This window comes from Muntiacus reevesi, chromosome 19, assembly GCF_963930625.1.
Source record: "Muntiacus reevesi chromosome 19, mMunRee1.1, whole genome shotgun sequence".
In the NCBI taxonomy this organism is placed as follows: Eukaryota; Metazoa; Chordata; class Mammalia; order Artiodactyla; family Cervidae; genus Muntiacus; species Muntiacus reevesi.
Genome location: NC_089267.1, coordinates 38,659,439 through 38,685,302, shown reverse-complemented (window position 1 = coordinate 38,685,302; position 25,864 = coordinate 38,659,439). Strand labels below are relative to the sequence as shown.

At 34.7% G+C, this 25,864-nt stretch overlaps 1 protein-coding gene across 6 annotated transcripts in view; it reads left to right on the top strand.

The window, feature by feature from the left end:
- The window catches only part of CEP57L1 (centrosomal protein 57 like 1), an 82,627-nt gene extending 60,588 nt beyond the window's left edge, over window positions 1-22,039 (top strand). For 3 of the 6 annotated variants that reach the window (XM_065911570.1, XM_065911569.1, XM_065911572.1), the window contains 7 exons: window positions 4,648-4,764; window positions 5,900-5,977; window positions 6,471-6,557; window positions 11,483-11,560; window positions 11,675-11,916; window positions 13,174-13,318; window positions 15,454-22,039. In XM_065911570.1, coding sequence (XP_065767642.1) covers window positions 4,648-4,764; window positions 5,900-5,977; window positions 6,471-6,557; window positions 11,483-11,560; window positions 11,675-11,916; window positions 13,174-13,318; window positions 15,454-15,672 — 966 coding nt within the window. In that variant the 3' untranslated portion in view covers window positions 15,673-22,039. The remainder of the gene's footprint in view (window positions 1-4,647; window positions 4,765-5,899; window positions 5,978-6,470; window positions 6,558-11,482; window positions 11,561-11,674; window positions 11,917-13,173; window positions 13,319-15,453) is intronic. The other 3 variants (XR_010659935.1, XR_010659934.1, XM_065911571.1) reach the window with 3 other exon arrangements.
- Window positions 22,040-25,864: the final 3,825 nt, after the last annotated feature.

The following is a 25,864-nucleotide window of genomic DNA, read 5'->3' as shown; positions in this document are numbered from 1 at the left end:
TTCAGGACTGATTTCCTTTAGAATTGACTGGTTTGATCTCCTCGCTGTCCAAGGGACTCTCAAGAGTGTTCTCCAACACCACAGTTCAAAAGCATCAATTCTTCGGTGCTCAGCTCTCTTTATGGTCCAACTCTCACATCCATACATGACTATTGGAAAAACCATAGTTTTGACTAGACAGACCATTGTCGGCAAAACAAGGTCTCTGCTTTTTAATATGCTGTCTAGGTTGGTCATAACTTTTCTTCCAAGGAGCAAGTGTCTTTTAATTTCATGGCTGCAGTCACCACTGCAGTGATTTTGGAGCCTAGGAATATAAAATCTGTCAACTGTTTCCACTTTTTCCTCATCTATTTGCCGTGAACCAGATGCCATGATCTTAGTGTTTTGAATGTTGCATTTTAAGCCAGCTTTTTCACTTTCCTCTTTCACTTTCATCAAGAGGCTCTTTAGTTCTTCTTTGCTTTCTGCCATAAGGGTGGTGTCTAAGGTTATTGATATTTTTCCTGGCAGTCTTGAGCCTAGCTTGTGCTTCATTTAGCCTGGCATTTCACATGATGTTCTCTGCATGTAAGTTAAATAAGCAAGATGACAATATATAGTAGTTCAGTGATTATTGATAAATGAATATGCTCATGTTATCTATAGTCCTACCAAGTAACAGAACATTTTTATCACCCCAGAAATTTTCTTATATCTCTGCCAAGTTACTCCCTGCTCTCTCCCCACCTCCCAACAGTGCAACTACTATTCTGATTTATTTTACTTCAGATTAATTTTACCTGTCCTAGAACTTCATATAAATTGGATGATAGAAAATGTTCTTTTTATGTCTGGTTCTTTGGTTTAAAATAAAGTTGTTTAGATTAATCCATGTTGTTACATGTATCAGTAGTTCATTCCTTTTATTGCTGTGTAGAATTTAATTATATAGATATGCCACAATTTGGTTATCCATTTTTCATTTGATGGATATTTGACCTGTTTCCAGTTTGGAGGTCTTATAAGTAAAGATACTTCAAACATTCTTGTACAAACTTTTTTGTGACCATATGTTTTAATTTCTCTTGGATAAGTATCTAATAGTAGAATTACTGAACCATGGGGTAGGTGTATTTTTATAAGAAACTATCAAAGTATTTTCCAAAATATTTTCTTCTAAAAGCTCTTAACCATCTGGGATTAATTTTTGTATAGTGAGAGAAAATTATTCAACATTAAATTTTTTCCATGTGGATTCCCAGTTGTCCCAGCACCATTTGTTAAAAGATTTATTTTCTCCCATTGAATTGATTGGGCACCTTGGTCAACAAACAATTGACAAAGAGAGATCAAGTCTATTTCTGCAACTCAGTATTTTCTAGGGATTTTCTATATACATAATCATGTCATCTGTGAACAAATAAAGTTTTATTTTTCCCTTTCCAACTTTTATGGCTTTTATTTTTTGCACTTTCTTGCACTGGTTATTGTAGCTAGTACAGTGTTAATTAGAAGTGATGAAGACTGACATCCTTGTTTTCTTTCTGATCATTGGGAGAAAGATGCTAGTCTTTCACTAGACTATTATCTCTAGGTTTTTCATAGTTCAGTTCAGTTCAGTTCAGTCGCTCAGTTGTGTCCAACTCTTTGCGACCCCATGAATCACAGCACGCCAGGCCTCCCTGTCCATCATCAACTCCCAGAGTTTACTCAAAATCATGTCCATCGAGTCGATGATTCCATCCAGCCATCTCATAGTTATCCCTTATCAAATGTGGAAATTACTTTCTATTCTTAGTTTGCTGAAAACTTTTACTGTGAATGATTTTGCGGTTTGCTTTTTATACATCTAGTGAAAGGGTCATATGATTTTTCTCATTTCTTCTATTAACATGGTAAGTTACATTGTTTGATTTTCAAATGTTAACCAACATTGCATTCCTGATATAGGCCCCAGTCAATCTTGATGTAGTATCATTTTTCTATATTACTTGATTCAACTTGCAAAGATTTCACTTAATTTTTGTGACTTTGTCCTTAAGCAATCTTGGTTTGTAATTTTCTTACAATGTCTTATTTTGGTATTATGGTTTTGTTTGACCTCATAAAATTACTTGGGAAGATTCCTTCTATTTTCTGAAAGACCTTGTATAAGAATAGTATTATTTCCTCCTTAAATGTTTGATAGAGTTCAAATTTTATAGATGTTATTTGGAACTGAAGTTTTCTTTAAATATATAGTGTTTTTAAATTATGAGTTCAGTTTATTTATAACAGAGATTTGGCTACTCAGATTATCTGTTTCTCTTGTGTCTTTAGAGATGTCCCCTCTTTCATCCCTGATACTAGTAAATTGTATTTGTGCTCTTTTTAAAACTATCAACCTACATGTCACTTTATAAATTTTATAGATTTTAAAAAATAAATCTTTATAAAAACTTTTATTTTCTATTTCATTGATTTCCACTTCATCTTTATTATTTCCTTCCTTCTACTAATGTAGGATTTAATTTGTTATTTTTTCCCTAGCTTTGGATGCTGGAAACTTAGATTATTGATTTTAAAACTAAATTTGTTTTTAAATGTAATATATTGTGATTAAAAACTATCAAGTCCCCTTTAAACTGTGCTTTACCTGCATCCCACAGGTTTTGCCATTTTATATTTTCATTATCTTTCAACTAAAAATATTTTTTAAGTTCCCTATTCCCTAGTGGTTTCTTCTTAAATTTTGCTGACTTTTCTTTCTCCAGGTATTTTTCCCCTTCTCCTTTTTAGTAGCTACTGTGTAGGTTAAAGTTATGTGTTCTTAACTTACTACAGTCTATCATGAATTAGCATGAAAACATTTCACATGTAATATAAGATCCTACTACATAATGATTCCATTTGTCCCCCTTTGTGCTGAAGTTTTCATATATTTTATTTCTATGTGTGTTATGTAGCTCAGAATACATTGTTTCTGTTTCTCCTTTAAATAATCAATTTTCCTTTAAAGAAAATTAAGAAACAAGAAGCAATATATATTTATCCACATTTTTACCATTTCTAGTGCTTTTTAAAGTATGCTGGGAATTCTCTTAGCATGTATTTGTCTGGAAAAGGCTTTATTTCACCACCACTGTTGAAGGATAGTTTCACTGGGTATAAAATTCTAGTTGATTTTTTTTTTAAGATTTATTTATTTACTTTTGGCTGTGCTGGGTCTTCATTGCTGTGCATGGGCTTTCTCTAGTTGTGGAGAGTGGGGACTATAGTAGTTGTAGTTTGTGGGCTTCTCATTGTGATAACTTCTCTTGTTGCGGAGCTCAGGCTCTTGGGGGCACCGGCTTCAGTCGTTGCAGTGCATGGGCTTAGAAGTTGTGACTCTTGGGCTGTAGAGCACTGGCTTAGTAGTTGTGGTGCATGAACTTAGTTGCTCCATGGCATATGGAATCTTCCTAGACTAGGGATTGAACTTGTGTCTCCTGCATTGGCAGGCAGATCTTCAACCACTGGACCACCAGAGAAGCCTGATTTCATAGTTTCTAATGAGAATTGTTATCTTCATTCCTCTGTGCCTAGTGTGTTATTTCTTAGGTTGTTTTTTCCATTTTATCTGGTTTTCAACCATTTGATAATATGCCCAAATGTGGTTTTCTTTGTATTCATTCTGCTTGGATTATTTTTTGTTTGTTCGTTTTAGATTCTTGAATCTGTCAGTTAATATTTTTCATCAGAATTGGAACATTTTTAGGCATTAGCCTTCAAATAGTTATTCTTGTCTGACTTCTCTCTCTTCTCCTTCTGTAACTCCAATAGAATGTTAGACCACTGGTCCCCAAAACTCTATTTTTTTTTTCAGTTTTTTATTTTTAATAAACTATTTTTTTAAGAGCAGTTTAAAGTTTATAGAAGATTTGTCAGATAATACTGAAAATTCTCATATGCTTCTTGTCCCCTCATAGTTGCCCCTGTCATTAACATCTTGCATTAGTGTGGTAATAAATACCATTACAAGACAATTCGTAGGTATGCATATATATGTGTAGAGCTTCCCTGGTGGCACAGCAATAAAGAATCTGCCTGCCAGTGCAGAAGACACAAGTTCAATCCCTGGATCGGGAAGATCCCCTGGAGAAGGAAATGGCAATTCATTCCAGTATTCTTGCCTAGGAAATCCCATGGACAGAGTGGCCTGGCAGGCTTTATACAGTCCATGGTGTCACAGAGTTGGACACAACTTAGCAACTCAACACCAACAAATATATATGTGTAGCCTTCCTTTTCTCCAAGTTCTCTGTACGCTCTAGTCCTTTGATAGCTGCTTTTCTGTGTTATAGTTAGAGAGAGGGTAAGTCAATAAGTAGGTTTGATCACTTTGTGATAACACCTTGTTTATTTAATATGTTTCACTGATGATGTTTTCCATAGTAGAAATGTTATATAAAGATACATAGACGATTTTGTTCCATTGATCTAATATCTTTTTTTGCAGTTTCTTTGTTTTTGAAAAGTATTTTATTTTCTCTTGTTTTTTTGCTTTTAAAGTACCTAAAGTATGTGCATGTTTGTTATGTGTTTCTTATGACAATTTATATTGTGCTTTGAATTCTCAGAAATTGTATTATTCTTGAGCAATTGGCTTCACTTGCCAAATTTAGGTTTTGTTTTTTTCCGTTCCAGGCCCAGCTTCAAAGGGAAAAAGAACAGGATCATATGAAGCTTCATGCAAAACTTGAAAAGCTTGATGTCTTAGAAAAAGAATGTTTTAAGCTTACAACAACTCAGAAAACTGCTGAGGTAAGCTTCAACTTATTTCTTTGAAGTGGTGATACCAGGAATAAATCTTTAGTGTTATGTGTAATTACCCTATATATGAATATGCAATAAAATTAGGTTTGTAAAACTTCATTAATAGATTTTAGTAATCCAGATATGAGTTATTGCCTATAGATCACAGCATAAATGAGTTTGCTTTTTGATGTGAAATTGTAGTTTTACCTTCTTCTGCAGTGGTAGAATATTTTCGTTTGTTAGGTGATTTACCTAAATGTTATTGAAAAGATAGCTTTTCACCACTTGCAAATAAGTTACGCCTATTCTAGATCCTATCCTGAAATGCCCTCTCCTTTTCCAACCAAATCCTATCCATTTTGTAGGATTCTCCCATTCCTGCTTCCTCTATGAAGCCTTCCTTGAGATTTCAAATACTCAGGAAGTTCTCCCTTTGAGATAGTACTGTCTTCCTATTCCAAACTATACCATGGATATAAGATGAAATACTTTTGTATATAAGGTTATACATGTATATTCATGACCTGGGTCAAATCATATTGTTTCATGTATATTAGTCTTGTTTCCCTGGTGGATCAGATGGTAAAGAGTATGCCTGCAGTGCGATCCCTGGGTCAGGAAAATCCCCTGGAGAAGGAAATGGCAACCCACTCCGGTATTCTTACCTGGCAAATCCCATGGACAGGGGAGCGTGGCAGGCTACAGTCCATGGGGTCGCAAAGAGTCGGACACGACTGAGCGACTTCACTTTCACTTTTCCCTAAGTACAGCATAGGCTTTTATTGTAAGTTGTCCATATTTTGAATGAAACGTTGAGACCCAAGACTATATTGTTTGGCCTTTTAGACCATTAAAACCTCCCAAATTTTCAGTATTATGGTTTTGTTAATGAAAATTAATAGAGCCTATGCATATACATTCTTTGCTTCTCCTTTGTCCTTCTTACATAAATTAGGTAAAGAATCATACGAAGAAAGCCAAGGAAAACTTAGCATCTTTTGCCATTCCTTTTTCATACTTTCTGCTTTAACTTACCAAATTATTAAGAATCAAGACCCTGAGGGCTCTATTTGGAAAAGAAATAAAAGATATTTGGCTCTAGTTTTTGTATAATAATCCCAGTTTTTCAATTCTTTTGTAGGACAAGATTAAACATTTAGAGGAAAAACTAAAGGAAGAGGAACATCAGCGTAAGCTCTTTCAAGATAAAGCTTCTCAGGTAAACAGAATACTATATTATCTGGCACTTTAATATCACATATGTTTTATTATATTTGATTAACTGAAGCCTTACCCTGGACTCTAATTTCTGCTTCCTAACTTATCAGTTTTGTCTTCTTTTGCTGTAATAATGAAATCTCGGTAAATTAGCAAGTATATTCATAGACTTGGATATATTGCCAAAGACCTTTTGATCTTTTGAAATTCTGAAGAACATATATATATTCTCAGTTGAAAGAACTCATGCTATCAATTGTTTTCAGTTTAAGATATATAAAATAACTCATTCTGTTATAAACAGAAAATGATTGTAATTACCAGTAGACTTGGTGACTTTAACACAAAAAAATAATATTTGGGATTTTCTTTTCTTCAAAAAAAAGCATTTTTATCTTTATCAACTGATATATAATCCCTCATTATAATGTTTTTGAAGAAAAAGAAATTTGTTAAAAGTCAAGTAATAGTAAAGGTTTTTTTCACTATTTCAGCTTCAAACTGGACTTGAAATCAATAGAATTTTAATGTCTTCAGTAACAAATCCAAGGCACTTCAAGGAAAAGAAGAAATCGTCAAAGGTATGCAAATAAATACTTTATTCTTATTTGCTAGTGCTTAGTTCTTCATCCTTTTAGTAATTATACCTGTGCATTTCCAAAAAGAATTTGAAGATATTTATAATATAAGACATGAAATAATTCTATGAAATGGAGCTAAAAACATAAGTCAAGTCATGATGGTTTGGGGTGTAAGGACAGAAAATTCCATAAAACCTAGGTTAAAGAAAGTAGCAGCATTTGAGCACAAAACCTAGCTCTGAGTTTGCTTGACAACCAAAGCAAAAAGGAACATATAATGGGCAATACATCTAAATTTGTGAAATAACAATAAGCATTCTAATTTTTCTAGAAAGGCAAACATGTTGCTAGTACTAAACTGTTAAAGAAATGTATTTTGGATACTTTACAAAAGAAGCAGGAAACAATACAATAGATACAACACAATAGATTCTGGAAGCAGTTTTATATAATACATGTACATAAAAAGGCAAGATATACTATTAAATTATATTGTATTATAAATTGTAATATTAAATTATAATTATAGTCATTTCTCTAGAGAAATTATTTTTTTTATGCTGATATCCTTTGGACTTGCTTAAAGATTGGGGAATGAGTACTTTATAGTTTTACCAATAATAATTTGTTTTGATAAATTAATGTTTTGGATTTATTATATTAAACTCTTTTATTTATCATGGTAAAGAAAATGTTAGTCCCTTTTAATCTTATGATTCTGAAATTATAGTTTTGATGACCATTATTACTATTTATTCAATGTGCATGTAGTGTTTCTGTGTGCTATTTGCTCTATGAACCAAGCATGCTATTTGTGAATTCTGGCCACTGCCATAGGTTCACCCTGTGGATACAGTAATGGAGGAAACATTATACTTAACTTTAGCTAGTTGTTTATTCCGTAAATAAGAATTCAGTAGTTTGGCTGCATTTTTCACACAGTTTTTTCTTTCAAAGAATTTGCAAACTACAGTAATGAAGAATATTTTCCCAATGCAGTTTATGTTGATTTTTTTTAGTTTATTTCCTTCCTTAAGTATGTTTTGTGTCTTATCTCCACAGTAAGATTAGAAGCTGCAAAGCCAAATAGAGAATCACTATAAGTAATTTATACAAGTGGGAAAACACTGACTTATTTTTGTACTTATATTTTATGACATTCTTTGAAGAGCTGGTAGAAAAGGTTTTTTAATAAGGTACAGGGGAAATCAAGGTAAAAGAAACGAAGGAAAGAAAAGGTAGCTCCTGGAAGAAAAGAAAAAATAATTGACAGCAAAACCACTTTATAAAAGCAGTTAGCTTAAGTTCCAAGTTCATAATAATGCCTCCTTTTAAAGGTAACAGAAGCACTAATGTTGAAGGTAGTATTTGGGTTTTTTTTATCCTGGTCATAGTTCATTCAACTTATATGTCTTGATTTACATAGATTAGTACCTTTAGGTAGTAAAAAGATAACACAGGAATTTACAGAGAAGTAAACAAAAGCACAAATATAAGACAGAGTGTACTAAAAACTTAATAAAGGTATAAACAAAGTATTCTGGTGCTGTACACATAAAGAATATGTGAAAAGATCACACAAGAAGTAGTAAAGGCAGACTTGGAAAATGAGTAAATATTGATAGAGATGAGGCGAGGTGTGTTACAGTCTGAGAGTATAGTTGATTTTTACACGAAACTATAAATAATTGTCCAGTCCTAGTACCATATGTGGAGAAGGAAATGGCAGCCCACTCCAGTGCTTTTGCCTGGAGAATCCCAGGGACGGGGGAGCCTGGTGGGCTGCCGTCTGTGTGGTCGTGCAGAGTCGGACACAACTGAAGCAACTTAGCAGCAGCAGCAGTAGTACCATATGAGACTTGAAATTGAAAATATAGCTTGAAGTGAGATTATGAGTTCAAGGCCATGTTAAGAATTTGAACTTTTGTTCTATAAATCATTGTGTACCATTGAAGGCTTATAGAGGCATGATTAGAGCTATACTTCCAGATAGTAACCAACAACAGCATAAGGTGAGCTTGGAAGTAAAGAATCAGACTGTTTGAATATTGTAAGCAAGATAATAGAAGCCTGTCCTGTGAGGTTTTCATTATTCTTTTGAAAGGATAGATTGTAATTATCAGTCAAAAATCTCATTCAGTATAGTGACTAAAAAAATTACATTTCTTTTGTTCTAATTTAACTGCTTAAAATAGACTTTGATCAGACCATCACTTTCTATTACTTGAAATTATCATTCCTAAGGTACAGAGCTTGAATGATTGTCCAGGATCACCAAGAAAATCTGAGTGAATAAGAACTGACTCACAAACTTGTGATATCTCTACCTCTGAGCCATTTAATTTTTTTAATTAAAAAAATTAATGTTTATGATAGTTAATATATCTAAATTATCCTTTGGAATTGGGAATTTTTTTTTCCTTTTATTATGGAATATGTTCAGCTTATTGATTATTCTCTTGCTAAAGTGTTAAATAGAGTGACCGATTCACCCCAATTTGCCTATGACTTTACTGGTTTTAGAACTGAAGATCCTGTATCATGGGCAGATTGACATAATTGGTCACTCTAGTTCAATCCATCCAGCAAAAATAGTGAAATAATTTACTTTTAAGAATGTAGCTTGGCAGTGTCTTTTTAAAAATGATTCACGAAGGAGTACATATTGGTTTGGCCAAAGAATTTGTTCAGGTTTTTCCATAAAATGTTACTGAAAAACCTGAGCAAACTTTTTGGCCAACCTAATATAACAAAAAATGTCTGCTCGAAGGATAATAATGACATTAACACTGGAATAATAACATCACCACACAGCTTAAGAAAATAGAACGTTACCAGCACTGTTAAGGCCAGCGTGTACCTTTCTTAAATTGTATTCCCTCCATCCAAGGAGTAACCACAATTCTGATTTTGTTTTTATCATTCTCCTGGTTTTAAAAAAAAAATTACTTTGCCAAATATTTGTGAGAAATATATTTGTTAGGTTTACACTTGAACTTTATATAAATGGACTTACTCTGTTTGTGTTCTTCAGCAGCTTTCTTTTTCCACTCAACATTAAGTTTATGAGATTCTTCCAATTGATGCATATATGAATGGTTCACTGCTTTTTATTGCTAAAAATTTCTTTTTCCCTTGTCCTTTCAGTGATCATTTGGTTTGTTTCTCACTTTTTGTTATTATAAACAACACTGTTATGAACATTCTTGTACATGCCTCATGGTATAAGTGTTCAGGAGTTTCTCTGAGATACTGGGCCCTAAGTGTCATGCACCTTAGCTTTACAAGATATTGTTCAAAGTGACTGGACCAGTTTATGTTCCAGTCAGCAGTTACCATTGTTCCATATCCTAACCATGTGTCTTTTTTTGTTTGTTTTTTGTTTTTCACTTTTTATTTTGAAAAATTATAGATTAGAGATGATAAAAAAAATATAAAGGGAGGTCCCATGTATCTTTCGGAGAAGGCAGTGGCAACGCACTCTGGTACTAGTGCCTGGAAAATCCCATGGACGGAGGAGCTTGGTAGGCTGCAGTCCATGGGGTCGTGAAGAGTTGGACACAACTGAGCAACTTCACTTTCACTTTTCACTTTCATGCATTAGAGAAGGAAATGGCAATCCCCTCCAGTGTTCTTGCCTGGAGAATCCCAGGGACGGCGGAGCCTGGTGGGCTGCCATCTATGGGGTCACACAGAGTTGAACACAATTGAAGAGAATTAGCAGCAGCAGCAGCATATATCTTTAACAAGCTTCCCCCAATGGTAACATCTTTCATAAATATAATAAAGTCCAGGAAATTGAAATTGGTACAATATACAGAGCTTATGGAGAGTTCAACAGTTTTTTATTCACTTAGTTGTATGTGTATATGCATATTTGTGTGATCATATACAGTTTTATCACATGTGTAGATTCTTATAACCATCACCACTATGAAGATACAGAACTATTCCACTACTATAAGGTTCCTTCATGTTATCCCTTTGTGTTATGAGTTACGCATCATACTCCCTAACCCTTAGCAATTTATAATCTGTTTACCATCTCTATAATTTTATTTCAGGAATGTTATATAAATGTAATCATATAGTATATAACCTTTTGAGAGGCTTGTTTCACTCAGCCAATCCATCCAAGTATTGACGCATTTTTAAAAGTTTCTGTATAGTATTCCGTGTTAGGGATGTACCACAGTTTAACCATTTACCCGATGAAGGAGATTTGAGTTGTTTTCAGTGTTGCTATTGTTTAGTTGCTAAGTTGTGTCCAAGTCTTTTGCAAGCCCATGGACTATATAGCCCTCCAGGTTCCTCTGTCTGTGGGATTTCAGTTTTAGTAGTAGTAGTTTAGTTGCTAAGTTGTGTCTGACTCTTGTGATCCCATGGACTATAGCCCTCCAGTTCCTCTGTCCGTGGGATTCTCCAGGCAAGAATTCTGGAGTGGGTTGTCATTTCCTTCTCCAGGGCATCTTCCCAACCCAGGAATCGAACCCGGGTCTCCTGCATTGCGGTCAGATTCTTTATTGACCGAACTACAAGGGAAGCTGCCTCAATTTTAGGCTATCACAAATAAAGCAGTTATAAACTTTGTGTACAGGTTTTTGTGTGAACATATTTTTCATTTTCCTGGGGTAAGTATCTAAAAGTGAAATCTCTGAGTCATATAATAGCTATCAATAAATCTTTAATTTTACAAGAAACTTCCAAACTCTCTGCCAAAGTGGCTGCATTATTTTGTGTATGAACAATCTGGCTTCTCCACTTCCTTGTTAGCATTTGGTGTTGTCACTTTTTTTTTTTAACCATTCTAACAGGTGTAAAGTGATATTTCATTGTAACTTGCATTTCCTAATGTGTAATAGTGTTAATTTGATAAATGTCTTTTAAAATATTTTTTGTTTACTTTTTCCCTTGTCAATATTTAGAAAACTAAATGTTTAAAGAGAAGACCATCTCAGCAAATTTGTTCAAAATTTGGAACACTGCCTATTATGGCTGAGAAGGTGAGAAGGGAAAAATGAGGATACTTGTTCAGATAAATTCATGCTTTGGTGTAAGTGCTATTTAAATGCCATCAGTTATTTAAAATCATTCCAGCTATTTCTTTTCCCCCAAAGTCTGCCAGTGCAAGCCATTCTGCAAATGCAAGTACACAAAACCTCCAAACAGTGCCACATTATGGGCCACATATCCTTCAGAAACCAGCTGAAGTTACTGAGCTTAGATGTCTCTACAAGCCTTCTAGAACAACTTCTCAATGTAAAGCTGTACCTTCTGACTCAGAAAAGTCCATTTCTATTTGCAACAATTTGTCTGAACTTTTGATGGCAATGCAAGATGAGCTGGACCAAATGACTATGTAAGTATTTATCACAAGAAGTAGCAAGACAAATTTAGATATCTTTTTTTCTTCTCAGTCTTTCAAACAATATCACTTACAAATTCCTAAAAGCCTTACTTAGCCTTTTGAACTTATTTTGATCTGAAGATTACTACTTTTTTCTATTTAAAGTGTTTCTATATTCCCAAGATCTGAACTGATAGACAAATATTTCTGTCATTCTAACAAATGGGGTCTGGTGACCTTAAATTATAATTCACAAATGCTTTTCTAAGATAGATTCTTCTTCTGCTTTTTATAATCTTTTCAGTTAAGTGAATGATTTCATTAGACAAATAGGAATACAATTTCTTGTTTTCCGTTATGGCTGGTCTGCATTGCATGTTTGAAGCACCCATATACTTCAAAGATTCTGTATGGGATACACACAGATTTTGTATGGGATACATATTTTAAGCTTCAAGTTTAAATATCTTTTCAACAAATATTCCAGAAAATATGTGACTTGAGTGGCCAACTAATTGAATTAAGACCTCGTAGAAGATATAACTAGTTCTATTAGCAGTGGTTTCTTTGAGCAAGCTATCACCAAATCTAGAAATTTCTCAGGCAAATACTTCTATAGCTGAAATTCTTCCAAAGAGTCTACATTAAGAATTCCAAACTTGGAATGAGAAAGAGTCCCTTAATGCCTCTAGCTAAGGACATCAGAATATTTTACTACGTTTAACTATGAACACTAAGAATTCAGACTTTTTAAGATTCTTTGAGATCCTAAGTCTGAGATATTTCTAAATATATCTAATCTCAAATCATAAGAGCCTGTTTATAATTACCATAGATTTAATTTGATAACTCAACAAAAAGAAGCTGTCTCTGAAGGTTAATATTTAACTCTGATTAAAATTTATGATTGAGCAGAATATTGTTTAATTATGACAAAGATTTATATATATATAATATATATTTTATAGATATAAATAAATATATATATATAGTTTGTAAAACTATATATAGTTTGTAAAATATATATATATAAATATATATATATAGTTTGTATACTATAAACTGTAAATTTTATGAATCATAAAATTTATGATTGAGCAGAATATTGTTTAATTGTGACAAAGATTAATATATATATTTTATATATATATATATATAGTTTGTAAAACTATATATAGTTTGTAAAATATATATATATATGTAAATATATATATATAGTTTGTATACTGTAAACTGTAATAGTGCTTGATACTTGCTTTTCTTTCATAGGGAGTACCAAGACCTGCTGAATCAAATGAAAGAAACTGAAAGCCAATCAGTCTATGAAGATATAGAATGTGAACTAGAGCGTTTAGTCAAGAAAATGGAAATTAAAGGAGAACAAATTTCCAAACTAATGCAGCATCAAGATAGCGTAAGAAAGTTTTAGTAAAAAATTTTAATAAAAAGATAATATATCTGGATTCAATGTTACCTTTCTCTAGACCTTCCAAATTTAAGGTCTGATTGTGTGGTTTAGTGAAAAGATGATAGATAGGAGTCACTTAGACATATGACAAAATAGAGTCATCTGTACATTGAAATAACATGGTCTGCTACATAATTCTCAATATAATATAAAGAAAAGGGAACAAAGAAATTTAGTTATGGGGAATTCTCTGGCTGTCCAGTGGTTAGAGCTCTGTGCTCTCATTGCTGGGGCCCAGGTTCAGCCTTTGGTTGGGAAACTAAGATCCTACAAGCCACACGGCACAGCCAAAGGGAGAAAAAAAAGAGAAAGTTTAGTTATGTATTCAGAAGTAACTTTGGGAAAATTAAGAGGTAGGCTAAACTTGCTTTACAACTCTCCCAACTGTCCTTTTAGCATTCTTTTCCTCTTGTCCCTCTCTTTCCTAATGCCTTACTGAAGCCCCTTATGTCAACAGGTATCTATATCATATATAAACCTGGCTCCTTAAGCATACCCATCTCTAAAACCACTATGTCCAGTTTCTCAGAACAAGCCATGCTGTGTTCCATTCCTCGGGGACCTATGCTTATCCACCTCCAGTGGAGGTGATGAGGAGGACTCTATCCTTGTGTATAAATTCATAATAACTAAGAATGGCATAACAATCTTAATGTTTTGACAAAAAAATCATGGAATATTATATTTCATCCCAAGACAATGAATTCACTCTTAGGACTATTATGCTCCTGGAAAAGAAAGCAGAGGGAATCTTTCCAGGAACCCTCAGGTCATATTATGTAGCTATCTGCTAATGGAATAATCAGCATTCATATAAGTTGGTAATATATTAACCTCACAATTAAGCCTTCCCCACTTTTATAGAAAAGTAATAAAGAATGCAGAATTTTACTGCCTTTATTCTTCTGTGGCCAATAAAGAAAGACAGAAGGAAATGAAATTTTGAAGCAAACATTTTCACTTAACTGGCTTTTAAAGCTATAGTAAGTAAGCTTTCTGTATGATTGTGTTAGGGTGAAAATTATGTAACTTGTATACCTTCTTAGAATCACATAGGAGAAACCTAAAAGGAATAGAAGAGTAGTCATATTTTTTAAATTTAGGCAGTATGTACATAAATTATATTTTGAAAATATTATATATATATATTTTATAAGAGCTATAGAAGTAAAAATTTTTAAGAATTTTTAGGTAAACATAACCCCAGATACTTAGCCAGTGTCTGGACCAGCTCTACAAATCAGGTTATGCTTAAGTGAAATAGATTAAGTAATGTGGGGAATTCCCTGGCGGTCCATTAGTCAGGATTCCACACTTCCTCAGTAGGGTACATGGGTTCCATCCATGATTGGGGAATTGAGATCCCACAAGCCATGTAATTGAGGTCAAAATAAATAATTTTTTAAAAGATTCAGTAATGGACTAGACTTGGAAGAAAAGGGTTTAACTAGTTAATAGATTTTGTTTTGTTTAATTCCATCAACCCAATCATTACTAGAAACTCTTCAATGAGATAAGGTTATTTATTCCTTTGCCTTTAAAAACAAAACAAAACTGGCTACTTTAAATTCAGGAATACTTTAAAGAAAAAATATAGACTCTATAAACTTGATGATCACTCCTAGCACCATATTTTTGCTTTGTTGTTGATGTCACCAGAAAAGTCCTTCTCTCTCCTCCATGTTCTCCTGATTTTTCCCATGTCTTATCTTACAAAAACAAACATTTCTTTCTCCCAGCTTCTCCAGCCCACATCGATCTTGTCCTCCTTTATCCTTCTTAGACATACACTTTTTGTCCTACTCAAAGTTATTCTGCCTTGAATTATTCTCTAGCTGTCACATATATGCTTTTTTTTCTTTAATAATAAGAGTAATAAGCTCCTTGAAAGCAATGATTGTTTTATTCATTATGTTTCTGTATAAATATCTCAGTGTTAGGCATGCAACAAGTATTCAATAAATAAAGACTTACCAAACTTTTTAATTTCATGTAGTCTTGAAACCATCAATCCAGTCCTCTATTATAAGGTATATTTTAAGTATATTTTTGACTGAAATATTAGATTTTTTTCCTTCCAGGTCCGCAAACTGCAGCAAAAAGTTCAGAATTCAAAGAGGAGTGAAACTTCAGCTATTCAGCAAGAAGATAGCAACTGTAAAGGAACAAAGAATATAAAAAATAGCTCCAGAAAATGTTTGCTAACTAACTCTCTTCAAAAGAACAGCAACTTTCGTCCAATACAAGTCCATAATCTTCAGATGAAATTGAGACGAGATGATATTATGTGGGAACAGTAACACAATAGCAAAACCATCATCTTGAATGAACTTTGTCAATGAGATCTTGAACTGTCTAAAGTGGTTTTAATTTAATAACCTTTATGAAATTTTGAATTATGTTTCTAGCCTCTATAAAGTATCAAATTGTATTTTAAAATGAATGCCTAATGACCTCCTAAGAAACCCAAATAATAAATGATTGCTTTCCTATTCTTTTTTATTGACTAAAATACCTCAGCATACCATATTTTAGAAACATTGTTCACTTTGCAGATATATTAAGCTAAGTTTAAAACATTTTACTAGACTGATGATATTTAAAATTGAGTTGAATTTGAGATATAAGGGCCATTCCACTTTTTCATTTAGTAGGCTTGTAACCTTAAGAAGCTTATATAAAGAACAAATATAAAATTAACAGAGTATGGACAGGTCTTTTAACTTTTCTTGTGCTTCTTCCCTGTCTTGTTTTAGATCTGGGGAATGTTTTTCTTCTTTGGAAAGGGAAAAGCTTTGTGAAGAGACCTTTAGTCCGTTTTTAACGTGACAGTTACGAATAGGAACTCATAGTAAACTAACTTTTAGATGACAGTAATCCAACTATGAAAGCCTTTCTCTGCTATTCCCATTCTCTTTTATAAATCTAGCTCTTTTTTTTTTTTAAATCTGACTCCTTTACAGCTATATTTTTATGCTTTGATTAGTGATGCCATAAGATATTTCTTTGTACATATATGCTTTATAGTGAATCTATGTTTGTTGACCTGTCTTTCCAGAAACGTGTGGAAACTAGTACAACTCTACTGAACTTACTTTGTTTCTCACCAGAATCCTTTGGGGCAACTAGAGAATTGGAGTCATCACCTGAAGTAGAACTAGAAGACTGACACAAAAGGCATAACAGAAGGGAGGAGCTCAGAAGATAGGATAGCAATTTAAAAAATGGTGATTCCAAAAGGACAGTTTTGGAGGTACATCATCTTTATCTATAGCTGGGGGATATTCAAGCTATAAGTATGGAAGAATAAAAAGGTCAAGATCTTGGGGAACCAGGAAAAGCAATTTTTTTTAAAGGTAGTCTTTATATCCTCTTAGGAAATCCCAAAGAGTATATGTAGGAGAAAGAGAGTAATTGTGGGTTGTCTGTGAGGGAAGGAGAAAAACTATAATTCATTCTTATGATGAGAAAAAGAGGTGCTTCTTGAAGACCTCTCCATACCTGAAGTGAAGATATGACTGAAAATGGGCAGATTTATACTTGGAATTGTCCTTGAAAGTAACTAATGACTTAAATAAGCATGTCTTTCTCTCTGGTTTAAATGTTGTCCTTCACCCATTTTCACTCCCTCTTCCCTTACAGCTCCTTCAATCCAAGAGATGCTCCACAGATTGCCTTTTCTAAACTCAGTTTCATCACCTTACCTATTTTTCAACTTTATCTTTTCTCAAGAATGTGAGTGCCATAGTTTATACTTGGCAAAAAACTCACCAGGATATGCCTTTGTTTTCTATGCACTTAAGATGGTGGCTGAATATTTTTAATTTATCAGTTGCAAAATCATTACTTGTGGAAATGTTTTACTAAAACAAATTACCATAAAAAATTAAAATCACTTAAGGAACACTTGAATATTTTAACTAAGAATTGTGAATTTTCTTGCAAAATTGGTGCAATGTAGTAGAAAAAACATAAATCTCAGAAATAGGAGACTTGGGTTCACGTTGATTCTGCCACTTAGTAGTTTAGACAATCAAATAACTTTTTGGAACCTCTGTTTCTCATTTGTAAAGCTGGGATTGTATTACTACCTACCTCATAGGGTTGCTGTGAGATTAGATAAAATAACATCTCTAAGCACCCAGCAGAAGAAGGGTTGGCACTGAATAAAAACTCAGTAAATGTTATATCTGAGCAGCCAAAAAGAGAAAAAATTGTCATAGATCCTGAGTTTGCCGGGGTTAAAGCCTGAAAGCAAGAACCAAAAGGTACTCTTCATAGAAGTGAGAATATTCTAAATTTTCTTTTTCTTTTTTTCTTTTTCTATGTGCCTAGGATGAAATTGCTTTGATTTGTTCTCTGGCTCAGGTTTCTAGTGGGGGTTGGGTAAAGAATACAATCCTTCCATGATGTGGAAATATGTACTCATATAGCAACTTGATTTGAAGTTTGTTTGGGTTGTTGGGGTGACATGTATTAGGAAAGATGATAAAGAATGGTCTCCTGTTGCTCCATCACAATTACTGAACTGAAAATGTGTCTCTGCTCACAGACTGCTGCTTGCCTTTGACTCCTCAGGGGGTGGTGCAAACAGTTTCCTTCCTGGATGGGGCTGTCTATGGTCAGTGTACAAGAGTTGCTGTAGCAACCCCGCAGCTGTGCTCTGCCTAGCAGAAACTCGGTAGGATATCACAGATTTTGTTCACTTAAGTGAAAAACAGGTTTGTTTGTTTTTTATTTAATCAGAAATTGAAAAAAATGAAATTAGAACTTTTATCCAAGACAGGTTGATGAAACTGTGAAACTAGAAAGTTTGAGTGTTTGAAGCAGTAGGTATTGTGACTATATTAATCCTGGAAATAGTAGTTGGAATCTTGAATTAACTGTATTTGTGTGGGTCATTGGTAACATGACCATTTTTATGAAGTTGTAGCTAAAGATAGGAAGATTGGAGGGAAATGCCCTATTTTCAACAGTACAAGGTTAAAGGAGATATTTAATACAGTGTGCTAACTGGCTGGGATGGTATGCTTGAAAATTATTTTTTAGTTAAATGTAAAGCTTTCTTCCTTTAAAAATAAAATGTTAACTGTAGAGTAGTATTCTTAATCCGTGATAAGACATCAAAATGTAAATCAAAGCTTGATTTGTGAGATAATCAAACTAGGGGGAAAGGGTGAGTTGGTCATGAGCAATAGAAGGAGTGCTCAGTGTGGCCAAAAATGCACCAGCTACCATTGTTGGTATAGTGTAAATAGTGAAATTCCTAATGGAGTTTTCCTGAAACTCTATTCATCTGTAGCTAAAGCTGTACCTACAGAGAACATTTAATTTAATTGTATGTGAAGTTTAGATAAGTATAAGCTGACTCCCAGATGTACAACAATACTAACCTATATAAGGCATAGAAACTTGAGATTAAAAAAAAAAAAAACCCTTTATGGGTGCCATGGCACCTTTTAATTAAAGTAAAATGGTGATAAATAAAAATAATAATTGACTGTCACCAGTGTGAAAATAAATTCACTTCTTGGTAAATAGACCTTGCCAGTATCTCAGCCTTATTCTTCATAAGCTGTGTACTTGTTTAACTTCCCTCCTTTTTTGTTTGTTTGTTTTTTTTTTTTTTTTGGTGTTTTGTTATATAGGGAGAGTTAGATATAACAAAATGGTAAAGTTTAAAGTTTTAAAATATTGTCTAGACCAGAGTTTATTTTGATTATAGCTATGAGGTGTTTATGTAAAAAATCAGGTTGATTTTTGCTCCTGATGGGTTTTTTTTTTTCTTTTTTGCTATGCTGGGTCTTCATTGCTGAGAGGGCTTTTCTTTAGTTGTAGCAAGTGGGGGCTGCTCTCTAGTTGCAGTGCATGGGCTATCATGCAGTGGCTTCTCGAGTTGCAGGGCACGGGCTCTAGAGCACATGGACTTCAGTAATTGTGGCATGTGGATCAGTGGTTGCAGCTCCCGGGCTCTAGAGCACAGGCTCCATTGTTGTGGGGTTCCTGGGCTTAGTTCCTCCCCAGTATGTGGAATCTTCCCAGGTCAGGGGTCAACCCTGTGTCTCCTGCGTTGCCAGGCAGATTCTTTACTGCCAAAACACCAGGGAAACCGTCCTGATGGGTGTCTGAGAGTGTTCTCCATGCCAGTATAGTGTCATTGCATTCTCAAAGCCTATTAGATGCCATAGACAATTATTAAAATTATAAACTAGGACACCCCTACTGAAGAAATGTATTTTTTATTATATATGCATGATCTATTGTATTCCTTGTATTATATCTGTTTAACAGTTTTAACAGAAAAGAAGTAAATTGATCTCTTGTTACCTTATGCTCTGAGGTATTTTTTGTTTTTGTTTTTCAACCATGTAAGACTTATAAATGCCAGTTCATCAGTTTGTAATGTTGAGAGACTGGATCCAGGCTGTAGGCAGAATGTTGGGCATTATGAATTTTCTATCAAAGAAAGACAGAAAAAGTTCTTTGAATAGTATAATCAGCTTTCTAGAATAATCTTTTAAAATAAGTATGATGTTATCCACCATACTCTCTGCCTAGATTTTGCTTATTTAGCTTCCCTTAATTCTTCAGATCTCAATTTACTGCTACCTCTAAGAAACCTTCTTTAAGCCTCTTCTTCACATCCCTAAGTAAGTGTTAGTTGCTCAGTCGTGCCTGGCTCTTTGCGACCCCATGGACTGCAGCCCACCAGGCTCCTGTGTCCATGCGATTTTCCAGGCAAGGATACTGGGGTGGGTTAGCCATTTCCTTCTCTGGGGGATCTTCCCAACCCAGGGATCGAACCCAGGTCTTCTGTACTGTAGGCAGATTCTTTACCAACTGAGCTATAATGGAAGCCCCTTCACATCCCTGAAAGTGAAAGTGAAATCGCTCAAAGGTGTCCGACTTTTTGCTACCCTGTGGACTATAGCCTACCAGGCTCCTCCACCCATGGGATTCTCCAGGTAGGAATACTGGAGTGGGTTACCGTTTCCTTCTCCAGGAGATCTTCCCAAGCCAGGGATCGAACCCGGCTCTCCCCCATTGGAGGCAGACGCTTTTAACCTCTGAGTCACCAGGGAAGCCCACATCCCTACCTGCTCCCAAATCTGGCTTAGCTGCTTTTTCTAGGTACTTCCTCTATCTTTGCACTTTGCACATTTTCTTGTTATCATTTGTTTGTTTGTTTTCCCATAGATTGAAAGCTCCCTGAGGGCAAGATCATTTCTTGCTCACCACTGTAGCCAAGAACCTAGCATAGTACTTGGCCCATAAGTAGCCTCTCAACAAATATTTAATAATTACATTGCACGGAAATACATTAACCTTATTTGGTGAACTCATTTGGAATGAGCATATTGGATCAAGTACTGCTGTTTCAGGCACCAGTTCAACTATACTACTGTTTCATCTTTTAAGAATATGTTATAATTTCTAAATGTTATTTGGAAAAGAAAAAGCCAGCTTTTAATAAATGTTCAAAGGGAATGAATTTGAAAAATGTTGTGGAGGAAAGTGAGAAGTTAGTATAAAATAGGAATACTCTCAAGTTCCCTACTATGACTTGTGGTAGTCTACTGTTGATCCCAGAAATACCATTTCAAATTTGTTTTGTATGTTCTACAGGTAAAAGTCCTGCTTTAGTCAATACCAATACCATCAATACCTGCTTTAGTCAATACCAGACCATGGTCTGGTGTATAGAATACTCTTTTCAAACACTAGCCAAGCTACATTAGAAAAGTGTTGTTTTCTAATGTGGATACAAGTAAATATATTCACCATGAATTCCTTAGCAAAAAGCCTCAATTACTCCTCAGCCATTGTTTCTGTCTTGTCATTGCCTCTGTGTGGAATCTAACCAAGCAGGGGTTTTATTAGGAAAAAAATCTTTTCTATAGGTGCTTGAGACAGTTTTAAAATGCATAAAGAAGTGAAATTTGTGAGAGGAAAAACTATGTGCATGTCTTGAATCTGAAATGAGCAAAGATTTATCCCGTGAGAAACCCTGTTTGTCTGAGCATCAGCAGTCAACAACACTAAAAAAGTTTGAAACCTGATGTACTACCAGCAGAACACTCTTTAAAAACATGTCATTTTACTGAACTGATAAAATATTTTGAAAAGAGTGAATGGAGTATATAAATATCTTACCTGAAAAACAGCTTCATTAAATGAAATAACTGCCAACTAAGAAACTGTGTTTCTGTGACTTTTGATATCCTGTTCAACATGTTTCTTCAGGCCGTATCAGCTTTTGGCTGTGGTTAGAACATAGGAAGAAGTGCCATAAGGAAGCGAACATCAGAGTGATGTTCATTATAATAGGATTCTACTCACTTGTAAAAGTTTGTTCACCACTACAAAGTATTAAAAGTGCTTAAATTGTTAAATAGATTTTAGCCTTTATGAAAAGAAGATTATAAAATGAGCCAGATCGTCTAGTCATAGCTAAAATATTCTTTTGACCTAATTTTGCTTAATCTGATCAAGTAAATTTTAGGAAAAGTTTTGAAAGACCTTGGAAGTTTTTCTTTGGTTAATTTTCTTTAAAGTTAAATGTACATTGACTTGTGGGATATTTCTTAGAAAAATCTATTACTGAACTAGTACAGAATGTGAATCATTTCTTGCCTGAAATATAAGATTGTTGTTTACAAGGCAGTTGTCCAGAATCTTCTCATTAAATTGGAAACTATTTCACTTTTCATCACTGTAGTTTCTTTTAACTTCACAAGTGTGTTATTTAAAACATAAATCCTATTGGTACACAGGAAACCCATTTAAAATTAAATTTTAAAACACTCTTGAGAATTCCATGGAACATTTTTGGTTTTATAATTTATAGCAAAAGAAAAAGTATCTTTAATACCTTAAAAATGTATTTTCAGAGATAGCTAAACCCAGACTTCGTGATAATACATGTGAAAGAATAGCACTATTAATATCTTAAAATATTGAATGCTTGAACACAGCACAAAATTATTTCCTTCATTTTCCCCAAAACAAGCTAAGCCACAAATTTAAAATTGGGAAGTTCAGTATCAGAATTAAAAGAAATATTTCTAGGTTAAGAAGTTCTACTTTTACTTTAATTTCAAAATGAACTTGTCTTTTAAAAGCTTATTCTGTGATTTTATGTATATAACTCTTTGATTTGATAAACTTGAAAGAATTTATATCAGTATTATATACTCTGCTTCTCTCTTTGTGGTGTGGTTTAAATATTGGACACCTAGGGCTAAATAGATTTTCAGAGAGGGTCATTTTCTCTTTTTTCTTTTATAGTATAGCTCTTAAGCAGAGTGAGAGCTTTGCCTTTGGTATTTGGATCGAATGTTTTCCTGTGATTTCTAATTCTCAGATCCACTTCTGAGCATTTCTATGGGTATTCCACAAATAGTGAAGTTTGATTCTCTTAACCAGTCTAGTAAAATACTGTTGATACAAACTACCACTGGCTGAAGTAAAACATAAACCACTCAGAGATTAAAGCTTTAGAAAAGGAGTTTATATGCCAACAAGATTTGTGAGGGAGTCCAAGATATAGAAGGATAGCTTTCAAAAATTAAAGATATGACAAGTATTTGAAAGAAAAAAAAAACTTACAAGTATACCAGGGTCATCAAGTTTACAGTTAATCACTTCAAGGTAGAAAACAGCAGCTTTTGGATATGACATATCCAAAAAGATCATCACATATCTTCAGACATTGGCATTGCCAAAATCAGGGATATATTTGTTTCAGGGAATATCTTATATGAAAGACTCAAGGTTTCATTTACTGAGGGAACAAGAATCAGACAAATTGACTGTTTTTGCTGATGTTACTTTATCTCGGTTGCAAATTTCCGAGGTCCCCAAGGTCACCTTTGGGCTCAGAGATTCACTAAAAGAATACATAGAACTCAGAAAAGCTATTATACTCATGGTTATGGTTTATTACAACAAAAACATACAAATTTAAATCAGCAACTCAAAAAAGGACATAAAGTAAAGTCCAGAAAGTCTAGGGCTTCCCTGGTAGCTCAGGTGGTAAAGAATCTGCCAGCAATTCAGGAGATCCCAGTTTGATTCCTGGGTCAGGAAGATCCCCTGGAGAAGGGATGGGCTACCCACTCCAGTATTCTTGGGCTTCTCTGGTGGCTCAGACAGCAAAGAATCCAACTGCAATGCAGGAGACCTGGGTTTGATCCCTGGGTTGGAAAGATTCCCCTGGAGGAGGGCATGGCAACCCACTCTAGTATTCTTGCCTGCGGAACAAGAGGAGCCTGAACAGAGGAGCCTGGTGGGTACAGTCCATGGGGTCACAAAGAGTCAGACACAACTGAGCAACTAAGTACAGCACAGCAGAGTCCAGGAAACATCAGGCATGAACTAGTATTTGTCTTCCAGTGAAGTCATGCAGATAGCACTTAATTCTAGCAATGATGTATGAGATGCTTGGAGTATTGCCAACCAAGGAATCTCCTCTGAGCTTTGGTGTCCAGTTTTTTTATTGTGGGCTGGTCACATAGCATGGGTGACTGTCCATGTGACTGACCTTCAGTCTCCCGTCCCTCTGGAGGTTATGAAAAAGTGAAAGTGATAGTCGCTTAGTGATGTCCAATTCTTTGCATTCCATGGACTGTAGCCTGTCAGGCTCCTCTGTCCATGGAATTCTCCAGGCAAGAATACTGGAGTGGGTAGCCATTCCCTTCCCCAGGGGATCTTCCCAATCCAAGGACTGAACCCAGGACTGCTGCATTGCAGGCAGATTCTTTTCTGTCTGAGCCACCAAAGCTGGTACCAAATGGCTGAAAGCCCCATCATAAATCACATTGTTAGTGTAGACTATCTTGCAGAGCATGAAGCTCCTAGGTAAACTAAAAGCATTTTTATCAGGCAGGCTATTCCATGGTCTTAGAGGTTATCTGCCAGGAGTTGAGCAAGGGTAAAATCTTTCTTTGGAATGTGAAAGGTTAATCCCTTACCACACAGGGTTATATTTCATTTTCTGACTTAGGAATGTGATATGCATTTCTTACATATGTTACAGTATCAATTTTGCCTTCAAATTTCCTCTTAAGGCATGACTTTGTATAAATCTAATTAGTGATTTTCTAATGCAGTGTCATTACTTGGATATTTTGTTTTTATTATGTAAATATGATGAAAGGTCACACATATATACAAAAAAGCTTCTTTTAATTTGGTTAATAAAATTAAAGTCACATGACACTAAAATTTAGGAGTTATTTTTATCTGGAAACTTTGTAAAGTTCATAACATTGTCATTATTTTTACATGTAAAATATTGCTCTTATCAGCTCATATACGAAGACAAGAAACCAACAACTATCGAGTTCAACTCAAGCAAGTTGCTTGGACCTTGTTGTTTAATAATGGGCTTTCTGTATGTAATTTAATGAGATTTGAGGCTTGACCATGGTTACAAAAGCAATTATTAAATAACTGGCTTGCAGAAAGATAATATTTTTCTTGAACCTATGTAAAATAGCAAGGAAACGTGCACTATAGTCCATGGAATCGCAAAGAGCTGGACACAAGTTAGCATCTGAACAGCAACAACGATTAAAACAGCTCCATGGCCATGAAAAGTAAAGGAGCTAAGCAAGGTATTTTGTGTAATTTTAACCATTTTAACTGTTTTGGGGTAGTTTTATATGTCTTCTCCAGAATCATAGTTTTTATGTTTCTCTAACAGTGTTCAAGCTACCACACAATTACACTCATCTCACACACTAGCAAAGTAATGCTCAAAATTCTCCAAGCCAGGCGTCAACAGTACATGACCAGTGAACTTCCATGTGTTCAGCTGGATTTAGAAAAGGCAGAGGCACCAGGAATCAAATTGCCAAGAGCCGTTGGATCATCAAAAGAGCAAGAAACTTCCAGAAAAGCATCTACTTCTGCTTTATTGACTATGCCAAAGTCTTTGACTGTGTGGATCACAACAAACTGTGGAAAATTCTTCAAGAGATGGGAATCCCAGACTACCTCAGCTGCCTCCTTAGAAATCTGTATGCAGGTCAAGAAGCAATGGTTAGAACTAGACATGGAATAGCAGACGGGTTCCAAATCGGGGAAGGAGTACGTCAAGGCTGTATATTGTCACCCTGCTTATTTAACTTATATGCAGAGTTCAGTTCAGTTTAGTCACTCAGTTGTGTCCGACTCTTTGTGACCCCATGAACCTCAGCTCGCCAGGCCTCCCTGTCCATCACCAACTCTTGGAATTCACCAAAACCCATGTCCATCGAGTCAGTGATGCCATTCAGCCATCTCATCCTCTGTCATCCCCTTCTCCTCCTGCCCTCAATCTTTCCCAGCATCAAGGTCTTTTCAAAGGAGTCAGCTCTTCACATCAGTATTGGAGTTTCAGCTTCAGCATCAGTCCTTACAATGAACACCCAGGACTGATCTCCTTTAGGATGGACTGGTTGGATCTCCTTGCAGTCCAAGGGACTCTCAAGAGTCTTCTCCAACACC